General features: G+C 45.9%; 1 protein-coding gene across 1 annotated transcript in view; it reads right to left on the bottom strand.

Moving 5' to 3' along the window:
- LOC147736928 (E3 ubiquitin-protein ligase TRIM39-like) overlaps positions 1–20941 on the bottom strand; it is a 299338-nt gene extending 278397 nt beyond the window's left edge. Inside the window, exon 1 of the mRNA XM_086934083.1 lies at positions 20486–20941. Coding sequence (XP_086790209.1) covers positions 20486–20630 — 145 coding nt within the window. The 5' untranslated portion in view covers positions 20631–20941. The remainder of the gene's footprint in view (positions 1–20485) is intronic.
- Between the last annotated feature and the right edge of the window lie 439 nt (positions 20942–21380).

Raw genomic sequence — 21380 nt, 5'->3', positions numbered from 1 at the left:
TCCACCCCCTATGGTGCATCTGATGTCCCTAGGCTGGCCTGTGAAAGGAGTTCCCAATAACCAGTTGTAGCTGGTTCTCACACTGCCTGCACCCTGCTAGACAAAGGATTTCTCTGTATAAAAAGGGTCTGTGTCCCCTTACAAACTGTCTTGTTCCTGACTTGAATCCTGCCAGGGGCGTGCTGCTGCTGGGGCCCACGGGAAGGCTTGCCTCCCTGGGCCCTGCCCAGCCCCAGGACAACTGATGGACTTTCCGGTTCTGGGAGCTGCTGGGCTCCACCTTATGTCCTGGACTGCTGAGGTCCTGGACTCCTGAAGGACTTTGCTGCTTTATTTTGGGGCACCTAGCGCTTTGGAGCGCTTTATTTCTCCCCCAGCGCTTGAGAGCGCTTTATTTTTGCTTATAGCGCTGAGAGCGCTTTACTTTGCCTTGCTCATTGCACCATCAGGATTCAAGCAAGCCGGACCGACGACGGCTGAAATGCCAGAAACCGGTCCCCGGTAGCTTGTTTCCTTCCCAGTGTAAGAATTGGCTTGGTAGTTTGGTTTGCCCTGTTCCCATCATGCACTGGGACAGGAACAGACTAATTTGCATATAGCCAGGTTCTGAGCTGGGATGGTGCAGTGAGCTAAAAAACGGTGTTGGATCTAGCCCTGATCTCTTGATTGGGTGAGAGTATTCTGCTTGATTCAGAAACTCAGTCCATCACCACCCCTTGTTGTTAAATATTTTGTCCACCCTAAGCGTGGAAGGGTATACTGAGATGTGAGTCCCTTGCTCATTGCACCATCAGGATTCAAGCAAGCCGGGCCGACGACGGCTGAAATGCCAGAAACCGGTCCCCGGTAGCTTGTTTCCTTCCCAGTGTAAGAATTGGCCTGGTAGTTTGGTTTGCCCTGTTCCCATCATGCACTGGGACAGGAACAGACTAATTTGCATATAGCCAGGTTCTGAGCTGGGATAGTGCAGTGAGCTAAAAAACGGTGTTGGATCTAGCCCTGATCTCTTGACTGGGTGAGAGTATTCTGCTTAATTCAGAAACTCTGTCCATCACCACCCCTTGTTGTTAAATATTTTGTCCACCCTAAGCGTGGAAGGGTATACTCAGATGTGAGTCCCTTGCTCATTGCACCATCAGGATTCAAGCAAGCCGGGCCGACGACGGCTGAAATGCCAGAAACCGGTCCCCGGTAGCTTGTTTCCTTCCCAGTGTAAGAATTGGCTTGGTAGTTTGGTTTGCCCTGTTCCCATCATGCACTGGGACAGGAACAGATTAATTTGCATATAGCCAGGTTCTGAGCTGGGATGGTGCAGTGAGCTAAAAAACGGTGTTGGATCTAGCCCTGATCTCTTGACTGGGTGAGAGTATTCTGCTTAATTCAGAAACTTTGTCCATCACCACCCCTTGTTGTTAAATATTTTGTCCACCCTAAGCGTGGAAAGGTATACTCAGATGTGAGTCCCTTGCTCATTGCACCATCAGGATTCAAGCAAGCCGGGCCGACGACGGCTGAAATGCCAGAAACCGGTCCCCGGTAGCTTGTTTCCTTCCCAGTGTAAGAATTGGCTTGGTAGTTTGGTTTGCCCTGTTCCCATCATGCACTGGGACAGGAACAGACTAATTTGCATATAGCCAGGTTCTGAGCTGGGATGGTGCAGTGAGCTAAAAACGGTGTTGGATCTAGCCCTGATCTCTTGACTGGGTGAGAGTATTCTGCTTAATTCAGAAACTCTGTCCATCACCACCCCTTGTTGTTAAATATTTTGTCCACCCTAAGCGTGGAAGGGTATACTCAGATGTGAGTCCCTTGCTCATTGCACCATCAGGATTCAAGCAAGCCGGGCCGACGACGGCTGAAATGCCAGAAACCGGTCCCCGGTAGCTTGTTTCCTTCCCAGTGTAAGAATTGGCTTGGTAGTTTGGTTTGCCCTGTTCCCATCATGCACTGGGACAGGAACAGACTAATTTGCATATAGCCAGGTTCTGAGCTGGGATGGTGCAGTGAGCTAAAAAACGGTGTTGGATCTAGCCCTGATCTCTTGACTGGGTGAGAGTATTCTGCTTAATTCAGAAACTCTGTCCATCACCACCCCTTGTTGTTAAATATTTTGTCCACCCTAAGCGTGGAAAGGTATACTCAGATGTGAGTCCCTTGCTCATTGCACCATCAGGATTCAAGCAAGCCGGGCCGACGACGGCTGAAATGCCAGAAACCGGTCCCCGGTAGCTTGTTTCCTTCCCAGTGTAAGAATTGGCTTGGTAGTTTGGTTTGCCCTGTTCCCATCATGCACTGGGACAGGAACAGACTAATTTGCATATAGCCAGGTTCTGAGCTGGGATGGTGCAGTGAGCTAAAAAACGGTGTTGGATCTAGCCCTGATCTCTTGACTGGGTGAGAGTATTCTGCTTAATTCAGAAACTCTGTCCATCACCACCCCTTGTTGTTAAATATTTTGTCCACCCTAAGCGTGGAAGGGTATACTCAGATGTGAGTCCCTTGCTCATTGCACCATCAGGATTCAAGCAAGCCGGGCCGACGACGGCTGAAATGCCAGAAACCGGTCCCCGGTAGCTTGTTTCCTTCCCAGTGTAAGAATTGGCTTGGTAGTTTGGTTTGCCCTGTTCCCATCATGCACTGGGACAGGAACAGACTAATTTGCATATAGCCAGGTTCTGAGCTGGGATGGTGCAGTGAGCTAAAAAACGGTGTTGGATCTAGCCCTGATCTCTTGACTGGGTGAGAGTATTCTGCTTAATTCAGAAACTCTGTCCATCACCACCCCTTGTTGTTAAATATTTTGTCCACCCTAAGCGTGGAAGGGTATACTCAGATGTGAGTCCCTTGCTCATTGCACCATCAGGATTCAAGCAAGCCGGGCCGACGACGGCTGAAATGCCAGAAACCGGTCCCCGGTAGCTTGTTTCCTTCCCAGTGTAAGAATTGGCTTGGTAGTTTGGTTTGCCCTGTTCCCATCATGCACTGGGACAGGAACAGACTAATTTGCATATAGCCAGGTCCTGAGCTGGGATGGTGCAGTGAGCTAAAAAACGGTGTTGGATCCAGCCCTGATCTCTTGACTGGGTGAGAGTATTCTGCTTAATTCAGAAACTCTGTCCATCACCACCCCTTGTTGTTAAATATTTTTTCCACCCTAAGCGTGGAAGGGTATACTCAGATGTGAGTCCCTTGCTCATTGCACCATCAGGATTCAAGCAAGCCGGGCCGACGACGGCTGAAATGCCAGAAACCGGTACCCGGTAGCTTGTTTCCTTCCCAGTGTAAGAATTGGCTTGGTAGTTTGGTTTGCCCTGTTCCCATCATGCACTGGGACAGGAACAGACTAATTTGCATATAGCCAGGTTCTGAGCTGGGATGGTGCAGTGACCTAAAAAACGGTGTTGGCTCTAGCCCTGATCTCTTGACTGGGTGAGAGTATTCTGCTTCATTCAGAAACTCTGTCCATCACCACCCCTTGTTGTTAAATATTTTGTCCACCCTAAGCGTGGAAGGGTATACTCAGATGTGAGTCCCTTGCTCATTGCACCATCAGGATTCAAGCAAGCCGGGCCGACGACGGCTGAAATGCCAGAAACCGATCCCCGGTAGCTTGTTTCCTTCCCAGTGTAAGAATTGGCTTGGTAGTTTGGTTTGCCCTGTTCCCATCATGCACTGGGACAGGAACAGACGAATTTGCATATAGCCAGGTTCTGAGCTGGGATGGTGCAGTGAGCTAAAAAACGGTGTTGGATATAGCCCTGATCTCTTGACTGGGTGAGAGTATTCTGCTTAATTCAGAAACTCTGTCCATCACCACCCCTTGTTGTTAAATATTTTGTCCACCCTAAGCATGGAAGGGTATACTCAGATGTGAGTCCCTTGCTCATTGCACCATCAGGATTCAAGCAAGCCGGGCCGACGACGGCTGAAATGCCAGAAACTGGTCCCCGGTACCTTGTTTCCTTCCCAGTGTAAGAATTGGCTTGGCAGTTTGGTTTGCCCTGTTCCCATCATGCACTGGGACAGGAACAGACTAATTTGCATATAGCCAGGTTCTGAGCTGGGATGGTGCAGTGAGCTAAAAAACGGTGTTGGATCTAGCCCTGATCTCTTGACTGGGTGAGAGTATTCTGCTTAATTCAGAAACTCTGTCCATCACCACCCCTTGTTGTTAAATATTACTTTGCCCCTAAGCGCTTAGTAGCACTTTTATTTTGATTCCCGAGGGTGCCCACCCCTCCTTTTCAGCCATATAGAATCACTGCTATCGGCCCGAATCATTGTTGGAGCGGCCGCATTATGATTGGCTCGCTCCGGGGGGCTTGACTGGAGAGGCCGCGCTGTGATTGGTGCAGCGCTGGAGGCTGCACAGATGAGCTGCGCTGGGATTGGCCAGCGCTCGGGGAGAGTGGAGAAGAAGATGGCGCCAGCCGCTGTGGGGCTCCCGTGACCAAGGGGGAGCCCCGTACCCAGAGAAGAGGCGGCTGGAGGTACCGGCGGGGCTCCGTTCCTGAAGAGGAGCCCCGCGCTGTGAGAGAAGCCTCGCCCCCTGCACCAGAGCTGCCCAGAGGAGCCCCCGCTACAGGAAGCCGGTGAGTGGGGCCGCAGAGGAGAAGGGAGGGGTGCCGGGACACATTGTTGGTGTCCGCCCCCCCTCTAGCAGCGCGATCCCGTGCTCATTGTGCTTGTGAAGCCAAGAGGGCTTCAGGGGGCATTGTGATATTCAGAGCCCGTTGAGGCTCCAACGCGGGGGCACTTCGTTACTGCTTTGAGTCCACAAGGGACTCCAACGACGCCCGCATCCTTGGTGATCGGAGTCCCGAGGCTCCTGGGGCCAGTTTGTGTAATTAGAGCCTGAGAGGCTCACAGTTGTTTCCGAGTCCCCCGTGAGGAACTCCAATGTTTCGGGCATTGTGTCTGAGCCCCAAGAGGCTCCCGCCCATATTTGATTTACGAGCCCAGCGAGGCTCGAGGTGCCATTGTTTTAAGAGCCAGAGAGGCTCATGGGGGCATATTTGTTCAAGAGCCTGTGTGGCTCCTACCTTTTGCCGCAGTTCTGTTCGAGGGCTAATGAGAGCCCATGCCATAGTTTTATTGATGTCCCAGCTGCCCAGCAATTAGTGGGCAGCTGCACCGTTTAGGCCCCTGACTTTTGGACACAGGGCGTCCTAGCCCCAACAAGGCCAGTTGGCCTAGGGACTGCCACAGGTAGTGGCTAATGTGAGTTTTTGCGCAATGTGATGTGGTGCTAGGAAATTTAATGCATTTAATATAATTACGCACCTTGATCTTACACCTCTGAATCTTTTTAGGCATCATGTGTTTTTGCGCTACTGAGTTGTGTTCTGGCACCTCTGAATGTTTTTATGCATCATGTGTCTTCCTTGTTCTTACACCTCTGAATGTGTTGGTTTATGCATCATGTGTTTTTTCTGCGATGCACCTCTGAATGTGTTTTTGATGCATCATGTGCCTTGTTCTTACACCGCTGAATGTATGTTTTATGCATCATGTGTTTTCCTTCCCTACACCTCTGAATGTTGTGATGCATCATGTGTAATGTGTTCTTGCTTATACCCCTAACTGTAGTTAGGTGGTTATTCTTTTTAGTACAGGTGGTCCTAGTGAGGTCCTGGTCCCCTGCGTGACATTCTCCTAAGGTGGTTAGGGTTGCGTAGGTGGTACTTACCTGTTACCAGTAGTTACTGGTTGTGTGCTATATTTGCTAATTTGTGCTACAGTTATTTTATATCCTATATTCTATGTTCTAGAAGTGCTATTTCTACTAAGTGCTGATTCTGACAGGCGCCCACGTGGCCCTGTCTTGTGTAAATAATCCCTTGTGAATATTGCCTGTGCCAGTTGGCACAATGTACATGTGTGATTTCTATCTGATGTGTTTTGACAATACAGAAGTTATTTTTATATAACCTTGTGGAGTTCCTTTTGTGGTGTGCCTAGGATGTTGTTGCTGTTGTGTGCGTGCGCAAATGCTTTACACATTGTCTCCAGGATAAGCCTGTATGCTCGTGCCAAGCTACCAAGGGGGTAAGCAGGGGTTATCTTGCCCTGACTAGAATGGTGGTTTCTGCCTAGCTCTGGCGTCAGCCTTAGCCAACCAGAAATAGCCAGTTCTAACAGTAGGTATTCTGGAAGGCCCATGTACAAGATATTTACGTAGTCCAACCTCGAAACAACAAGAGCTTGGACTACTGTCTTCCTTTGAGTGATCAATAATAAGGGGAGAAAGTTCTTTAGCATTCTTTAGAGGCCAAAGCAGGAACCGGCTACTGTGTGAATCTGAGATTTCATATATAGATTGTCTTCGAGCTTAGCCCCCAGGTTCTTAACTGTATTTACTGAGGTTGCAGGGGGTGACATGTCCGAAGGCCACCATTGATGCCATGCGTTGTAGGATGGAGAATCAAAAAAGATTATCTCGTATTTCTCAGGATTGCACTTTAATTGGTTCAGCCTTAGCAAGGTGAACAGACCTATCAAGCATTTGTTAATCTCCTCACCCCTAAAATCATCACCCTTGTCACATTTAAAAAAGAGTTGTGTATTGTCTGCGTATGAAATTATTGTTGCACCAAATGACTCAGCCAGGGGATTAAGGGGAGCCATACATAAATTAAAAAGTGTTGGGCTCAGAATCGAGCCCTGAGGAACCCCCACCTTCATGGGGGGAATGGGGCCAGCAAATGTAGGTGACCAAATCACTTGATGCTGGTCCTTAAAAAAGGAGGTTAACCACTTGAGTATCGTGCCACCAAGGCTGCACTCCTCAAGTCTCTGCAGGAGACGGTCATGGGGCACGGTGTCAAAGGCCGCTGAGAAGTCCAGCAAAATCAGCACAGCTTTGCCTCCTTTATCTAATGTCTCCTTAATAACCTCAGAGACTTCGAGCAAGGCTATCTCTGTGCTAAAATTAGTTCTAAAACCGGACTGGCTGTGATGGAGCAAATGGTTAGTTTCCACGTATTCTGTGGTGACTAAATTCACATATTTTTCCAGGGCTTTGGAGAAAAAAGGAAGTGGAAATATTGGCCTATAGTTTGAAGCCACCAAGGGGTCGGCATAGGGCTTTTTTAATAATGAGAGAATTTTCGCATTTTTCCATCTGCCCGGCACCGGCCATTTTACAACGAAGCATTGAGGAACAAATTTCCGACTGGAATAATGATCACAGCTACAGATGCCAACACTTTAGCTGGGTAGAGGTCGGAGGGAGAGCCTGACTTGAGAGCTTTCATACTCCCCAAATAATTTTCCAAGGGGATTGGATGAAACTGTGCAAGAAAAGGACCTGTTTCAGGGGTGACAGGAGATGGAGGTCCAATGTTCACACCATTTTCTTTTCCTCAAGGGCATGTTTGTAAATTGCTTTATCTTCGGGATTAAAATGTTTCCGTCATGCCCTCTCCAGTCGTTTACAGGCACTTTTGCTCTTGCTGAGAGTTCCGTAAACCATGGGGCTGAGACACCAGCGGATTTAGCTGAGCGAGAGGAAGGGGGAGCAACCTCCCAGGAGCGTAGCGGGAGCCAATTCTCCAGGCAGAGTACATCACTCTCGAGGTTGCCACTGAGGGAAATTGGATGGTGACTGAGTGCTTCACTCAGGGCTGCTGTGGTGATCTGATGGGAAGATCTGAAAGAGATGGGGCAAAACTTCCCATAAGATGGAGGGTAATTTTGCCCCTTACATACTCTAAAACCTATGAAGGTGTGCTGCTCTCAGCTGGCTCGCCGTAGGCCAGTGCATCTGGCACAAGGTTCCTCAAAAAGGTTGCGGTCGGCATACCAGTGGTGAAAATCTGCATTTTGTTCTCCCCACTAGCCACTTTTTTGGCAGGACCTTTCTTTGGGGCCGTTTTGAAGCTGTCAGTTGGTAGTGGCACTTAGCTTAACAACAAGCTGAAGAGATGACCCTGTTCAGTAGTCAGTCACGTGTTACATCATACACAGGCTTTCTGTCTGGCAGTACTATGGGTGATGTCTCTTCTCTTGTGCACCTAAAAGCAAACAAGCAAGAAAACATCAGTGAAACGTGGCATTGCTGCAGTTCAAGTAGTAATACAAACAAGCAATAATTAGTGTGGTGACTTAGCAATAATACAGTCTAACTATCCATTCGCAAAACCACACAAACAAAATGTAATTGTGTGAAGTACACTCAGGAAGGATCCGGAAGAGCAACTACAACAACATACAGATGTAACCTTTTGATTTATGTGCACTCAGGGAGGTACAGGTGACAAAGAAATAATATTAAGACAATGAATGCTGCTGTGCAGTGGACCTATTTCAGTCATGGGGTTGATGCCAGATGTTATAAAAATGGAAAAAACATTTTTTAGATCAAAATTTAAAAATAAATGTAATTTTAAAAATTATAATACCAAAAATAAAAAATGACAATTTTTGAAGAAATGTTTTTAAACACAAAGAAATAAAAAAATACAAAAAAATGTAAATTAAAAAATCAAAATACATATTTTTTGAAATATATCATTTTTTAAAATTTAAATCACAAAAAACTAATAATTTTAATAAACAATAAAACTAAAAAAGGTAAAATTAAAACAACTAAAATTCAAAAAATGAAAATAAAAAAATTAAGTGAAAATATCTGCAAGCATATTGATTTATTAAACTGCTATCATCGTCAACCATCCATGCAAGCCTATGGCAAAGGGACAAATTAGCTTGACACACAAAATGGCTCCCAGCCAGTGCAACATGTTCATCAACAATAACTAACACTGAGCAAGGAGGCATGGTCACAATTTCAGAGAAGACATGCAGGCCTATGGGGAAAGCACACTGGCTGGCTACTCAAAATGGCCACCAGCCACATGATCATAGAACAACAACAACCAGCAAAGAGGCATGGTCACAATCAGAGAAGACATTCATGTGTATGGCAAATGCACACTGGCTGGCGACACAAAATGGCCTCCAGCCACATGGTCACAGCAACAACCAGCCAGAAGGAATGGCCACAAACAAAGAAGACATGCAGGCCTATGGCAAAATCACATTGGCTTGCTGCACAAAACGGTGGCCAGCCACATGGTCAGAACAACAACAACCTGCAAAGAGGCATGATCACAAACAGAGAAGACATGCAGGCCTATTGCAAAAGCACACTGGCTGGCTACACAAACTGTCCGTCAACCACATAGTCACAACAACAACCAGCAAGGAGGCATGGTCACAAACAGAGAAGACATTCAGGCCTATGGGGAAAGCACACTTGCTGGCTACAAAAAAATATGTCCGCCAGCCACATGGTGGGAACAACAACCAGCAAGAAGGCTTGGCCACACATAGAGAAGACATGCAGCATCAATGGCAAAAGCACATTGGCTGGCTATACAAAATGGCCACCAGCCACATGGTCTCACCAAAAAGCAGGAGGCCTGGAAAACAAAGAACACATGCAGGCCTAGGGTGGACACTGACTATACAAAATATCCCCTGGCTACATGGCATAATGAACAACAAAGGCAAATGGTAGCCTATGGCAAACCCACATACACACACACTGGCCAGACAAAAGAGGCATGGCAACACAGAGAACACAGCATTAATTCATCAATGCCAAAAATGAAAATTAGAGGGTTAAAAATTACAAAACATGTCCTCCAAAGCTTTTACCCCACCTATACACTGTTTACCATAAAAAAAAGTGAAATACCACTAAAAACTGATTTTATATTTTAATCCAATGTAATCTGTGGCCTAAATGGTGTTTTAATTCTACAGATACCCTAGTAACAGTTGTCTAATGCACCCATGAATAGTACAAGGCATACTGAAAGGCCCATTGGTAGACTATGCCACAAGGTGAATTAAATTAATATTGTACATTTATCAAAAAATGGGAAGAAAATGTAGTAAACTGCGCAACACTTTTCCTTGACAAAAGAAGAAAAATGAAATGCAAATAAATAACTAGACCCCCTACTTAAACTGCAGGCCTCCCACCACAATACATTTTTAAAATCATATAACAGTTCAAATAAATCTAGGTCCATGCCCCCAATCAAAAAAACAACACCCTTAACACCAGTTTTTCAACTTACTTGTGATATCTCAAAAAGAAAGTCCTTAAATCCAATGGTATATATGCAGCAGACAAGGAGAGTGATCCTTCTTTCTCCAAATCCCAATGATAAGTGACCCGGGAAGGACAAAACACGGGGAGGAGCCTGCTAAACAGTAACTGGAAGTTGGAGTCTCTGGGGTATTTCCTTCTGGTTTGAAATAAAAAGTTAAAAAAAATATCTCCCCTACATTAAAATCAACTCCAACGGGCAGTTTGATAAGAATATCCCCTCCAAACGCCTCTCAGCTGCATTCTCAAGCAGAAAAGCTGCTAGACCGCTCCGTTTGAGATCTCAATCGTCACTAAGGATGCTAAATTGATGCAGTCGCAGCCGGAAGCCATGCGAGTGAGCGTGAAGTCTTACGGGAGCTCGCTAGTGGTATGAAAAGTCTTGCATGTTCTTGCAAGTGGCCCAGGAGCGAAAAAATTGAAAAAAACTCAGGTTTGCACCCTAATGGCAGAATTCAGGGATTCTGCGTTCCTCTGCGGAGTGCCCAAATCCTGCAAACTCTGCTAGCGGAGTTGAGTTTACTGCTCAGGCTTACTCCAACCCGCCAAATAACAAAGGGCCAGGCGAGGACGGCTTCAAGGGAGAATTCTATCACTGACTTAAAGTACTGGATCCATTTAATCAATCAACTCTGATTTATAAGCTCGGTTACTCACCCGTGAAGGTATCTAGGCGCTAAGTTCTTGCTAAGATCAGGTCTTGAGTCCCTTTCTGAATTCTGGGAGAGAGGATGCTGTTTGGAGGTGAAGGCAAAGGTTCTTCCAGGACTTGTAAGCATGATAGAAGAAGGAAAATTATCCACTGTAGCTACGGGGGTTGCTGTGAGTGTGTATGAGGGTGAGGGAGGTGGAGCGCAGGTGCCTGGAGGTTCCTGAAATGGGGGGTGATGTGGATCTGTTTAGGGAGGTAACGGATGAGACTGACAGTTGAGTTCTGAATCGTCCAGAGTCTCGATGGGTGTTGATTCCTGCGTAGAGCGCATTGCCATAGTCCAGCTGGCTGGTGACTAGGGCTTGAGTGATGGTTTTCCTGGTGTTGACGTAGAGCCATATGAAGATCTTTCGGACCATGCAGGGGGTGTAGAAGCAGGTAAAGGAGAGTGTGTTGATTTGGCATTTCGTGGTGAATTTGCTTTCCTCGATGATGTTGAGGTTGTCGGAGTGGTCTGTCGGTGTCGGTCTGACTTCGGAGGGCCACTAGGTGTTGTTCCATGGGGAAGCGTTGTTCCTCAAAAAATTGACCTCTATCTTATCCGTTTTGAGCTTCAGGCAGTTGGCCTTCATCCAGTCGCAGACACCCGTCATGCAGCATGGACGTTGGTTGTAAAGGTTGAGGGGTCTTCTGAGAGTGAGATGATGAGCTGAATGTCATCTGCATAGGATATCATGTTGAGGCCATGTGTTCTGACGATATTGGCCAGGGACATCATATACGTTTTGAACAGGTTGGGGCTGAGGGATGAAACTTTGGGACACCCCAGATGATGCTCTTAGGTTCTGAAGTGAAGGGCGGTGGAGGGATTCTCTGCAATTGTCCTGTGAGGAAGGATGCAATCCACTTGTGGGCGTCTCCCTGGATCCCAGTGTGGTGGAGCCTCTTGATGAGTGTGCGGTGGGATAAGGTTTTGAATGCTACTGAAAGCTCTAGTAGGATCAGGGACAGTGTTTCCCTCCAGTGAAGGAGGGTTCTGATGTTGTTGGGAGCAGCAATCATGGCGGTCTTGGTGTTGTATTTGAAGTGGAAACCGGATTGGGAGGTGAAAAGCAGGTTGTTTGTCTCCAGGTATTTAATGAGGTGGCAGTTGATGGCCTTCTCCGGGACTTTGGAAGTGAAGGGGAGCAGAGAGATGGGGCTGTAGTTCTTGAGCTCTCAGGGTCAGTGGAAGGTTTCTTAAGGAGGGGTCTGACCTCTTCTTTCCATCCATCGGAGAAGGCGGCCATGCTGATGGATGCCTTTGAGAATGGAGGTGAGTTCACCTTGGTTGAAGAAGTGGTGAGGATAGGGGTCTGTGGGTGGGGATGGAGTTCATGGTGCCTCTGGTGCTCTGAGCAGTACGCTGTTCCCATTAGGTGGGCTGGTGGTTGTGGGTGGCATCAGTTGCTGTGATGAGGTTGTAAATGTTGGTGGGCTGGGGTTCAAAGTTACTGTAGATTGTAGATATCTTGTGAAAGTAGTCCACCAGGGTGTTGTAGAGTTCCTGGGAAAGGGAGATCTTGTTCTCTGTGGCTGAAAGGCTTGATAACTCTCTGACAATGCTGAAGAGTTCCTTGCTGTGCATGGAGATTGCTTTTATGCAGTCCACCAGGGTGACTCATGTTCTGTCTTTTAGGAATTGGTAGTATTTCTGCAGGGCTAACTTGAAGGTGGCTCAGTTTTTGGCTCTTTGCTGCTGCACCATCTTCTTTATAGCCATTTGCAGTTGAGTTTCATGGTCTTGATTTTCTGGATTATACCAACTGGATTGTTTGGTTGATCTGCTGGTCTTGGCTGGCTTGATGGGGGCGACTCTGTCAGGGCAGTTGGTGATCCAGGTGGAGAAATTCTGAGCAACCTCTTTGAGTTTTGTCGTGTGGTCAAGCTGGTTATTGTTGAGGGCGTCCGCCCATTGGGTCTGTGCCACTTTGTTCCAGCTGCGGTGGAAGGAGCTGTGAGGGCCTGGTGGTTGTGCATGGTGTTCCAGCGATGGTGAAATGGATGATGACATGGTCGGTCCAGGTGAGTTCGGTGACATGACCATTACCAAATTTGTTCATCAAAATAGTGATCACGGTCCTACCGAAACCAAGTAAAGACAATCTCCCTCCTGAATACTAATCAAAAATAATAGCGAGCATTCTGGCTACCTGCCACAAATAGGGCATTCTGAGCCTCATCCATGATGCACAGTAAGGTTTTTTTTCCAGGGCAAATCTTCCTGAAATCACCTTCACACACTGGCCCACTTTCTATGACTGTCTAAGGAGTCAACAAAAGCCATGATTCTGCTCTCTGAAGATGCTGGAGAAGGTCAGAGACCACAGAGTGTTGGTACATTTTCGGACTCCTTAGTACGAAGGGCCTGGGGACAATTTGACTGACTGACTGACTGAGAGTATTTGTAGAGCGAACTACTGCCCAGGGGTCTTGGCGCCAACTTAATTTAAAAAATCAGATGACTCTACTCTAAGCCCATTGCTCAGGGAAACTGCAGTATATTCTTATCAAATGTTTTCTCAATTCACAGAGGGGCAAGGCAGTGGCGGCCCCTCTCACCCCTGCTGTTTCTATTGGGCATGGAACCTCTAAAGTGGCCATATGCCAATCATCCCAAATTACGGGCATATCTACCAACATCGATACATCCAAGATTCTACTTTATGCTGCAATATTCTGCTCACACTTACTGACCTAAAGAGAACAAAACCAGACTTGATGTCTCTCATCTTGTCCTTTTACAGAATCTTAGGATACAAAATCAATTGGGATAAAAGTGAAGCAGTTCCTCTGTCCCCCATCACGAAAAAAAGCAATCATCACTGAATTTTTGTTCCATATGAAAAATCACTGAGTCAAATATTTTGGTATCCTGAATAATAGAGGTCTTACGAACATGAAAGCGGACAACCAAGACCCCCTTATTAGCCAAACTTTTTCTTGAATATATTGTACAGCCTTAATTTTTCCCTATAGGGAGAAACAAAGCGGTCAAAGTCAAAGAATTTTGTAAAGCGCACATTTCACCGTTAGGTCTCAGGGCGCTCGCAGACATATCGACCCACCAAGATCTATAACACATCATTGGGGAAACAGCCATGTTTTTAGTTCTCTGCAAAAGTGCAAGTTATCTGGAATAGACAAGATGTATGACGATAGCTTATTCCAGAGATAGGGGGCAAGATAGGAAAAAGTGCAGCCGCCGTTTCGCACAGTGCGCACCCACAGAGGAGCTAAAAGAAATTTAGAACTAGATCTCAGAGTTCTAGTTGGCTGGTATTTTTTCAGTTTCTTTCCTAGATAACCAGGGCCCATAGCATGGATGCTTTTGTGAGTGAGGCACAAAATGTCGTATTGTCCTCTCAAACTGATTGGCAACCAATGAAGGGTTTTTAAGTTGGGACAAGACGGCGATCTTGAGGGTAGGTCCAGAATTAATCTGGCCGCGGTGTTTTGCAGGGTCTGCAATTTGGAGAAAAGGTCTTTGTTTACAGAGGCCAGTAGAGCATTGCCGTTATCCACACGAGAAATGATTAGGTCCTGTACAAATGGCTTCCGGGTTTCAATTGGTAGCCATTTGAAGATCTTCCGGCAGTTTCCGCAGAATGCCATAGCAGGTGCCTAGTACACGGTTCAAATGTGCTCTCATCGAGAGTTTATTGTCGATGGTGATCCCCAGATTGCAGATGGTTTGTTTAGGAGAAGGACAGGGGCCCAGTGTCTAGGGCCACCAGTCGCTAGACCAATAGTCTTCGGCCCTGCCGAATAGAATGATCTCGGTTTTGCTGTTATTCAACTGTAGTTTATTTTGCCCCATCCAGCTGTCAATGTGGGTCATACAGTTTCTAAACCAGATCATAGTCTCTGCAGGGTCCGGGCCAAAGGTAATCAGCAACTGGGTATCGTCGGCATGCGATACTGTGTTAAAATCGTAAGACCTGATTATCTTAGCCAGTGGGGTAAAGATGATGATAGCACCCCATTTTACATCTGTCCTTGGAATGCTGGCCTTTCTTGTCTGAACCCCCATCCTTGAGACTATAGACAAGGGTATCAACTCCTTTATTTGGGGTGACTGGCTATCCTTTTCCAAACAGCTGTCGTATCAAGATGTGGGGTTCTAGGAGTGCCCTGTAAGGAAATCTCTTAGCATGCTATACATCGGGAGCAGCTTTCCTATCTAGGACATGGGGTGATGAACTCCCCGTTCTGGTTCCGATTGGAATAAGCCATATCCAGCAGTAATGGTGGCCTTGACATCCTTTATTGCCACAAGCTACTGGAAACTGATGACTAACTTTCCGTCTACTCTGATGACGAACACTATGGTACAAGCGATGGCTAAGCGTTTGGAATAATGCCCACATACTTGCATGCAGCCCAGCCCAATTACATCAACGGGCCCACTTGTGGAATAACACAGCCATACAAATAGGCAGCCATCCCCTACAGAGAATGTACTGTAAGACCTCTAGAGGATATTGCACAAAATAGTGAACTGAAGTTATTTGCCAAATTGCAGGATGAGCTCCACCTACCCCTCCGTAACCTACATCTGTGGTGCTACTCTCAACTTCAACACTGCCCCCATGTACGAGAACACGGAATGTCCGAATCTCTCTCATACGCCACTACATGGACACTTGGGAGTCATGTCCGGGATTTACAATTTATTGGTCCAACATCTCCATTCCCGCCCTCTCCTGACCTCTCTCCGTACACTGTGGTAAAACGTTCCCGGAACAAATTAGCGCGGAGATACTCCCTTGGGAGTTTATTGAAGCGTTCTACAAACCCGCAAAAAAAAAAAAAAAAAAAAATGGAGACTGAAAGGAACTGACAAAAGACCTGGGCAGAGGGTAACACGAGACTAGAATACAAATCTGTCTCTTTAAAATGGTCCAGAAATGGTACTGGAGCCCCATGAAACTCTTGGCATCTGGTCTCCTCCCTCGTTGCAATGCTGGAAATGCTCTCCATCACAATGCAACGCAATGCATATCTTACAAGACTGTCCAGTCATCTACCGTCTTTGGGCCCACATAGGGGACACCCTTAGCCCTGTGATTGCTCTGCCCTCTCTGCTCCCACAGCCCCTGATTGTGCTACATGACATCACAGATCTACCTGACCTACCACACACATACACAGAGCACATATTTATCCCACCTCAGCCTTGTGTAATACAATAGTGGTCCTCTAATGAGTTATTATGTTTCGAAGCTTGTTCCCTACATGTTACGTCCAATCTGAACACATCTGTGAACACTGTCATGAAATCTGTTGTATCGCAGGAACATAATAATATGGGGTAGCAAAGCCGCAAGTTCCTCCCACAAAGTCCTATGGAATGGTGGCGTGCAGAAGGAAACACTTCATAAAACATGAAATCACTTTTCTAGGGATTCACAAGTAAATTAAATATGCCAATTGGGTATGAGCCAATTCTACCATGCTTTAAGGCGAGAGCACAAGCACTTGAACACCGGTTAACAGTGGTAAAGTGCGCGGAGTCCTAAAAGCCAATTAAAATGGGTTCTGAAAACAGGAGGGTGAAGACAAAAAATTGGGGATGAACTCACAAAAAGGGCCAGGTTCAACAGGACTTTTGGTAAGGTAGCCTTGGTGTGAGATATGCTGTTTCACCCTCCTGTTTTCAGAACCTATTGAGGGTCCAGAATATAAATTAGAGTTAAAGGGCAGAGGGTGATGACTATACATTGTACAAATGTGTACTTTTGATCCAAGGTACATTCTAACCATCCTGGTTCCATTTCTGGTAGGATGGAAGGTGGTCTGCTGTGGTTAGGTCTAAGGGGACTGCTCTTTACAATGGGCAGAGCATGGGTGGATCACAAAACTCCTCCAGGAGGGAAAAAGTTGGCCATATTGGATTTAACTAAATATGGTGCACTGTGAGACCCGTAAGGTAAGCCAGTTGTGATGTAAAAAGGAAAGAGCGTACACTAACCGAATGCCCTTTAGTCAGTCGATAAACAGATCCCTGCTGTGAGGAAAGCTGAAAGCCTGGCAGACCTCCTGTGTGGGTGAAGGGACAACAAAAGCTGCTAGAGATCATTTGCAAGTAGACCCGCACTGGCGCCGGATGTTTTCCTCTGCTGGATGAGGTGTGCTCTGTAGGTGCTGTCATTAGGTTTTTTGGAAGTTCTAAAAGTGACCTGTCAAAAGAAGGGAACGTTGGGACTATGTTCACCATTCAGATCTTGCAAAAGGTATTTTGTTCTTTAAGATACCCTTTTTTCTCTGTGAAAAGCAATTTGCACTGCTCTAGATCTAGGATTTACTTGGGCATTAGAGTGCACTATTCAGTTTTTGATTAAAGACCAGATCCACTAATTTAGCTAGAGCAATCTGCATCAAAGCTGGTGCCAATGCAGAGAAATATTTGTATCTATCCTAAACATTCCGGGCATTGCATGCATCCTAATATTCAAAAGGCACGTCCGGTCTGCGTGACATCCTTCTATATTTGACATAGTATCACTGCACTGGAAGGGTATGCGTCAAGTACAGATCCTACACACTCATGTCTGCAAGGCTCTGCAGCAGGCCAAAGCTAATAGATATGGCTCTGCGTTATGTCTTCCCCTTTTCATAATACAGTGCGATGAATTTGATTACTGCAATGTGTTGCTTGAAAAGTTAGTAACTATCGCTCCCCACTCTTTCTGTGTCTTGCCCGTTTTCCCTTTCTATTGATCTGCTACTTGCCCGGGCCGTGCGGCAGTCTATGCATGGCTGTCAGTGGGTACAAGGAAGAATGGATAAACATGAAAAAGGGCCCATTGTAGCATTCTCATTCACAATCAAGGGATGGTTGATTGGCACACTGATTGGTGTGCAAATGCAGCTAATGGGTTCCATCACAAATTCCTTCACAGGATATCCTAAAACTACCTGCCTAATTATTATTAATAAGGCAGGTCGACCACCTGTGAATGGCTTCCAAATCAGGAATTCGGGCCTGCAAAGGGACAGAAACCCTCCGTTTCTTCATTTGCCATCCAAGTCAGGAAACATTTCTTTTAAAAACAGACCATGTCCACTAAAAGCACAGGTGGGTACTTTCTTGAAAACAAATGTTTCCCAAGAGCTGGTGACATGGTTCACAAAGAGGCAAATGTAGCAAAGGTACACCCTCCGCTTCAGGAATTAGTTACTACCTCATCTTGGGGGTCATTAACTCATTGTTTGCGACTGCAGTTGGAGTCATAAACCCTTTATGCATTCTTGTCCAAATCCCAATAAATCGCCCCCTCCTATTTTCAATTCGGTAAAGATCACATAAGCTCTTTAAGCTCTTTTAGAGGTCTGGAACTATTTTCCAACATGTAAAACAGCTTTCGGTAAATTAGCCTTTTGAGTTTCATAAGTTGTGATTTTGCAAATTGTAGGTTTTGCCAGTGCATAATGGCTATGTACATCGGCCCACATTACCATGACAACACAGCATCATGGCAACAAAATAACACAAAACAAAACAGATCAAACAGGACAGTAACAATACCTGACAGCACAAGAACGAAGCAACAACACCACTTTACACAAACAAAGCAATCCAACACCAGAAAACTGAAGAACACAGTTGTGAAACAACCATGCAAGTATAACACAAAGACTTGTAGAGTTGAGAATGTGTCAACATGCTATGCCTTCTCAGAGGGGTATAACAAGGAGAAATCTCGTTACTTCTCCTTGTTGTTTCCTCTTTCTATGTGTGCTGTATTCTGCAGCCCACATACAAAAAAAACTCTTGAAGAATTATTTTTGGTCAAGAAGGTGCTATTACTTCCAGAAAAACTATTTTGCTTGTAACGCAGGCACCGTTGCACTCTGTTGCACGGGTGCCTACGTGAACAGTGGGCAGCACACAGTATTTCATTGGTAAATATAGAGCATTTCTTTTCTCTCTTTCACACAATGTAGACCAGCAACTTTAAATGTGTGAATGATTAGTAAATGTGTCCCCTAGTGTGCACTGCTTGCCTTTCTCATGTAGGACAAGATTATTTTATCTGTGACTTGTTGGTTGACAGCATTAGATTTTCAAACAAGCATTGGCATAGCCAATAGGTCTCGCCTTTGGGACCTTATAAGTGTTTAGCCATACAACAGTTGATGTTGTTGCACCAAGGATATTGTGCTGGATAACTAACATTTCTAAGGTCCCAAAGGCGAGACCTATTGGCTATGCCGATGCTTGACATATAAATGACAAACATCAGATAATGGCGTTTAAGCCATCTCCATGATTCAGAATCCTAAGAGAAGGGAAGTGAAAAAGGTTTACACGGACAAAACAAAAAAACAAAAAAGATTTTTTTCACATAACATTTGGTACTATATTAGACTAACTGGAAGATTTAAGAAAGTACGCTAGGGTTGAATGTTCCAGTGGTCTTACCTTATACATATGTTTAGTATTTTCTGGTTGTTATGTAGAGCAGGCCGGCAAATAATCCAACGAGACCACATGAGGCTAAAATAAGTAACATGTAGATCACCAGGGAACAAACAGCCACTGAAGGCCAGCTGCACACATGACATCATCCAGGAAGCAATGATTGTGGTGCACTCCACCCAGAGGCAAGAGCGCCCGCAGCTCACATTTTAAGAACGTCTACAAAACAGTCCTATACAGGAAGCAGAAGACAAACAGCATGCACAGCAACAGACTTTGAGATTATAAAAATCTATACAAACTTTTATTTAGTGTTAAAGTCATATTATGTGACATAACACAATATGTCAATTGTCTTCTACCTCAAAATACTGCATGCTGGGGAATTATTTTATTTATAAAGTGCTAGCAGGCCGTACTAACGGCATTAGAGAGAGATAAGAATATCTATCTCTTGACATATCATGTAAGTGTTTTTAAAGTAAACTGGATTGGTAGAAGGGGACACATGGGCAATTTAAATAAGGTTTGTAAGCTGCAATTCAGAGGCAAAAGCTATTTCACGTGATTATGTACTGCTCTGCTTGGGAAGTTCTGTAAGCAAGCATGACTCTGCGTTGGGGAGCATTGGCTCTGACATATTTTGACAAGGTGGCACTTCAGCTGTAGGAGGATATATGTATTGCGTTTTTTTATCCCGTCGCAGGTATTGCTAATAGGCGATAACGATGTTAGCGACTGCTTTCAGTCGCTAACAGGTTGGGTACGCCCACTTTGCATGTCAGTAGCAATAAATATCGCTGACATGCAAAGCGGGGCCCAAACCGCTCGCTATCGCCTACAAGCACATGTATCACCCAAAGGTCTCAAGGCGCTGAAGAACAGATGTTCATTGTTACCCATCTCAACAGTACTCATTTTATCGACCTCAAATGGATGAAAGGCTGAGTGCCCCCCCCCCCGTGATCATGAGGTCGCACACAGGCCCCTGCAGTGGATGCATTAGTCCACTGACCCACCAGACCCATTTCAAGCAGGAGCTTTAATGAAACATTCCGGTGCATTCTGGGAGCTGCATTTCGGATTCCTTACATTTTTACAGATGAGGCTGTAAAAGCGGTGCTCCGGTGACCCGGCTTCATGGAGACTTTTGGACTTACATCGATAATTTCAGCTCAGTGCCAGTGATTTCGCATGTTTCCGGGTCTGTCATTAGTAGCACACACACGCACGCACGCACACTAACCTGGCCTGTGTGCGCCTCCACCGGCGGTCGGCTCCTCGGCTGCAGTACCAGAGGCGCTTTGCTGCGCCTGCTGCGGCTGGAGGTGCCGTGTCCTCTTTGTGTGTGTGCGCTGCCTGCGGTTGTCCGGGAGACTCCGTGGGGACATTATGGGCTGTCAGAGTCCTTCCTGCGGTGCTTCTCCTCTGTGACTTCTCTTCCTCCTCTCGTCCGCACGCTGCACCTGTTCACTAGACGAACACTCACAGATATCGATCGGCCTTCTCATGCCCTCATCACAGGCCTTGAAAGGATATTTCGCTTTCTAGCGCTCATTTTTTATGCACCAACAGTGGCGCTTTTCAAGTGGCATTTGATCGTGTCAGTACATTTGTGCATCGTCTGTCTTTCCTCAGTCGCCTGTTTAATGATTCGAAGCCATATCTTCAAGATTGTCAGACTGGCCTTTGCATGAAGACCAGTGCTTGTAATTAAAATGAGTAAGACAATTGCTATTTACTAACTTTCTTTGTGAGTTACTACAGTCCTGAAGGGTGTCAGAACGGCACAAATGTAATACACCACTACCCTTGCAGCAACTCAAGAGTCCCAGATAGGCACACATAGGTACCACAACACACTCCCTTGGAAATAATGATAGCAAATAAAATAACACGCAAGCACCGAGTAGGAACTAACATTGCATAAAATAAACTACTTTGATACTTAATTCAATGTTTCGCAAGATCAATCTCATGTACAAAATATGCACCAAGGGGTCCAAGTAAGATGTAATGCTTCAATACCTGACCAGTCTGCACTATATAAAACTTGCACACTTCTGTCATTGGATTATACGTGGCTACATTTGGGCTCTTTTGTCTCTGGCGGCCATCTTGGGAGACTTATTTGTTATGAA

Source organism: Lissotriton vulgaris, chromosome 1_1 (genome assembly GCF_964263255.1).
Source record: "Lissotriton vulgaris chromosome 1_1, aLisVul1.2, whole genome shotgun sequence".
Taxonomy (NCBI): Eukaryota; Metazoa; Chordata; class Amphibia; order Caudata; family Salamandridae; genus Lissotriton; species Lissotriton vulgaris.
This window is presented reverse-complemented; position numbering and strand designations above follow the sequence as displayed.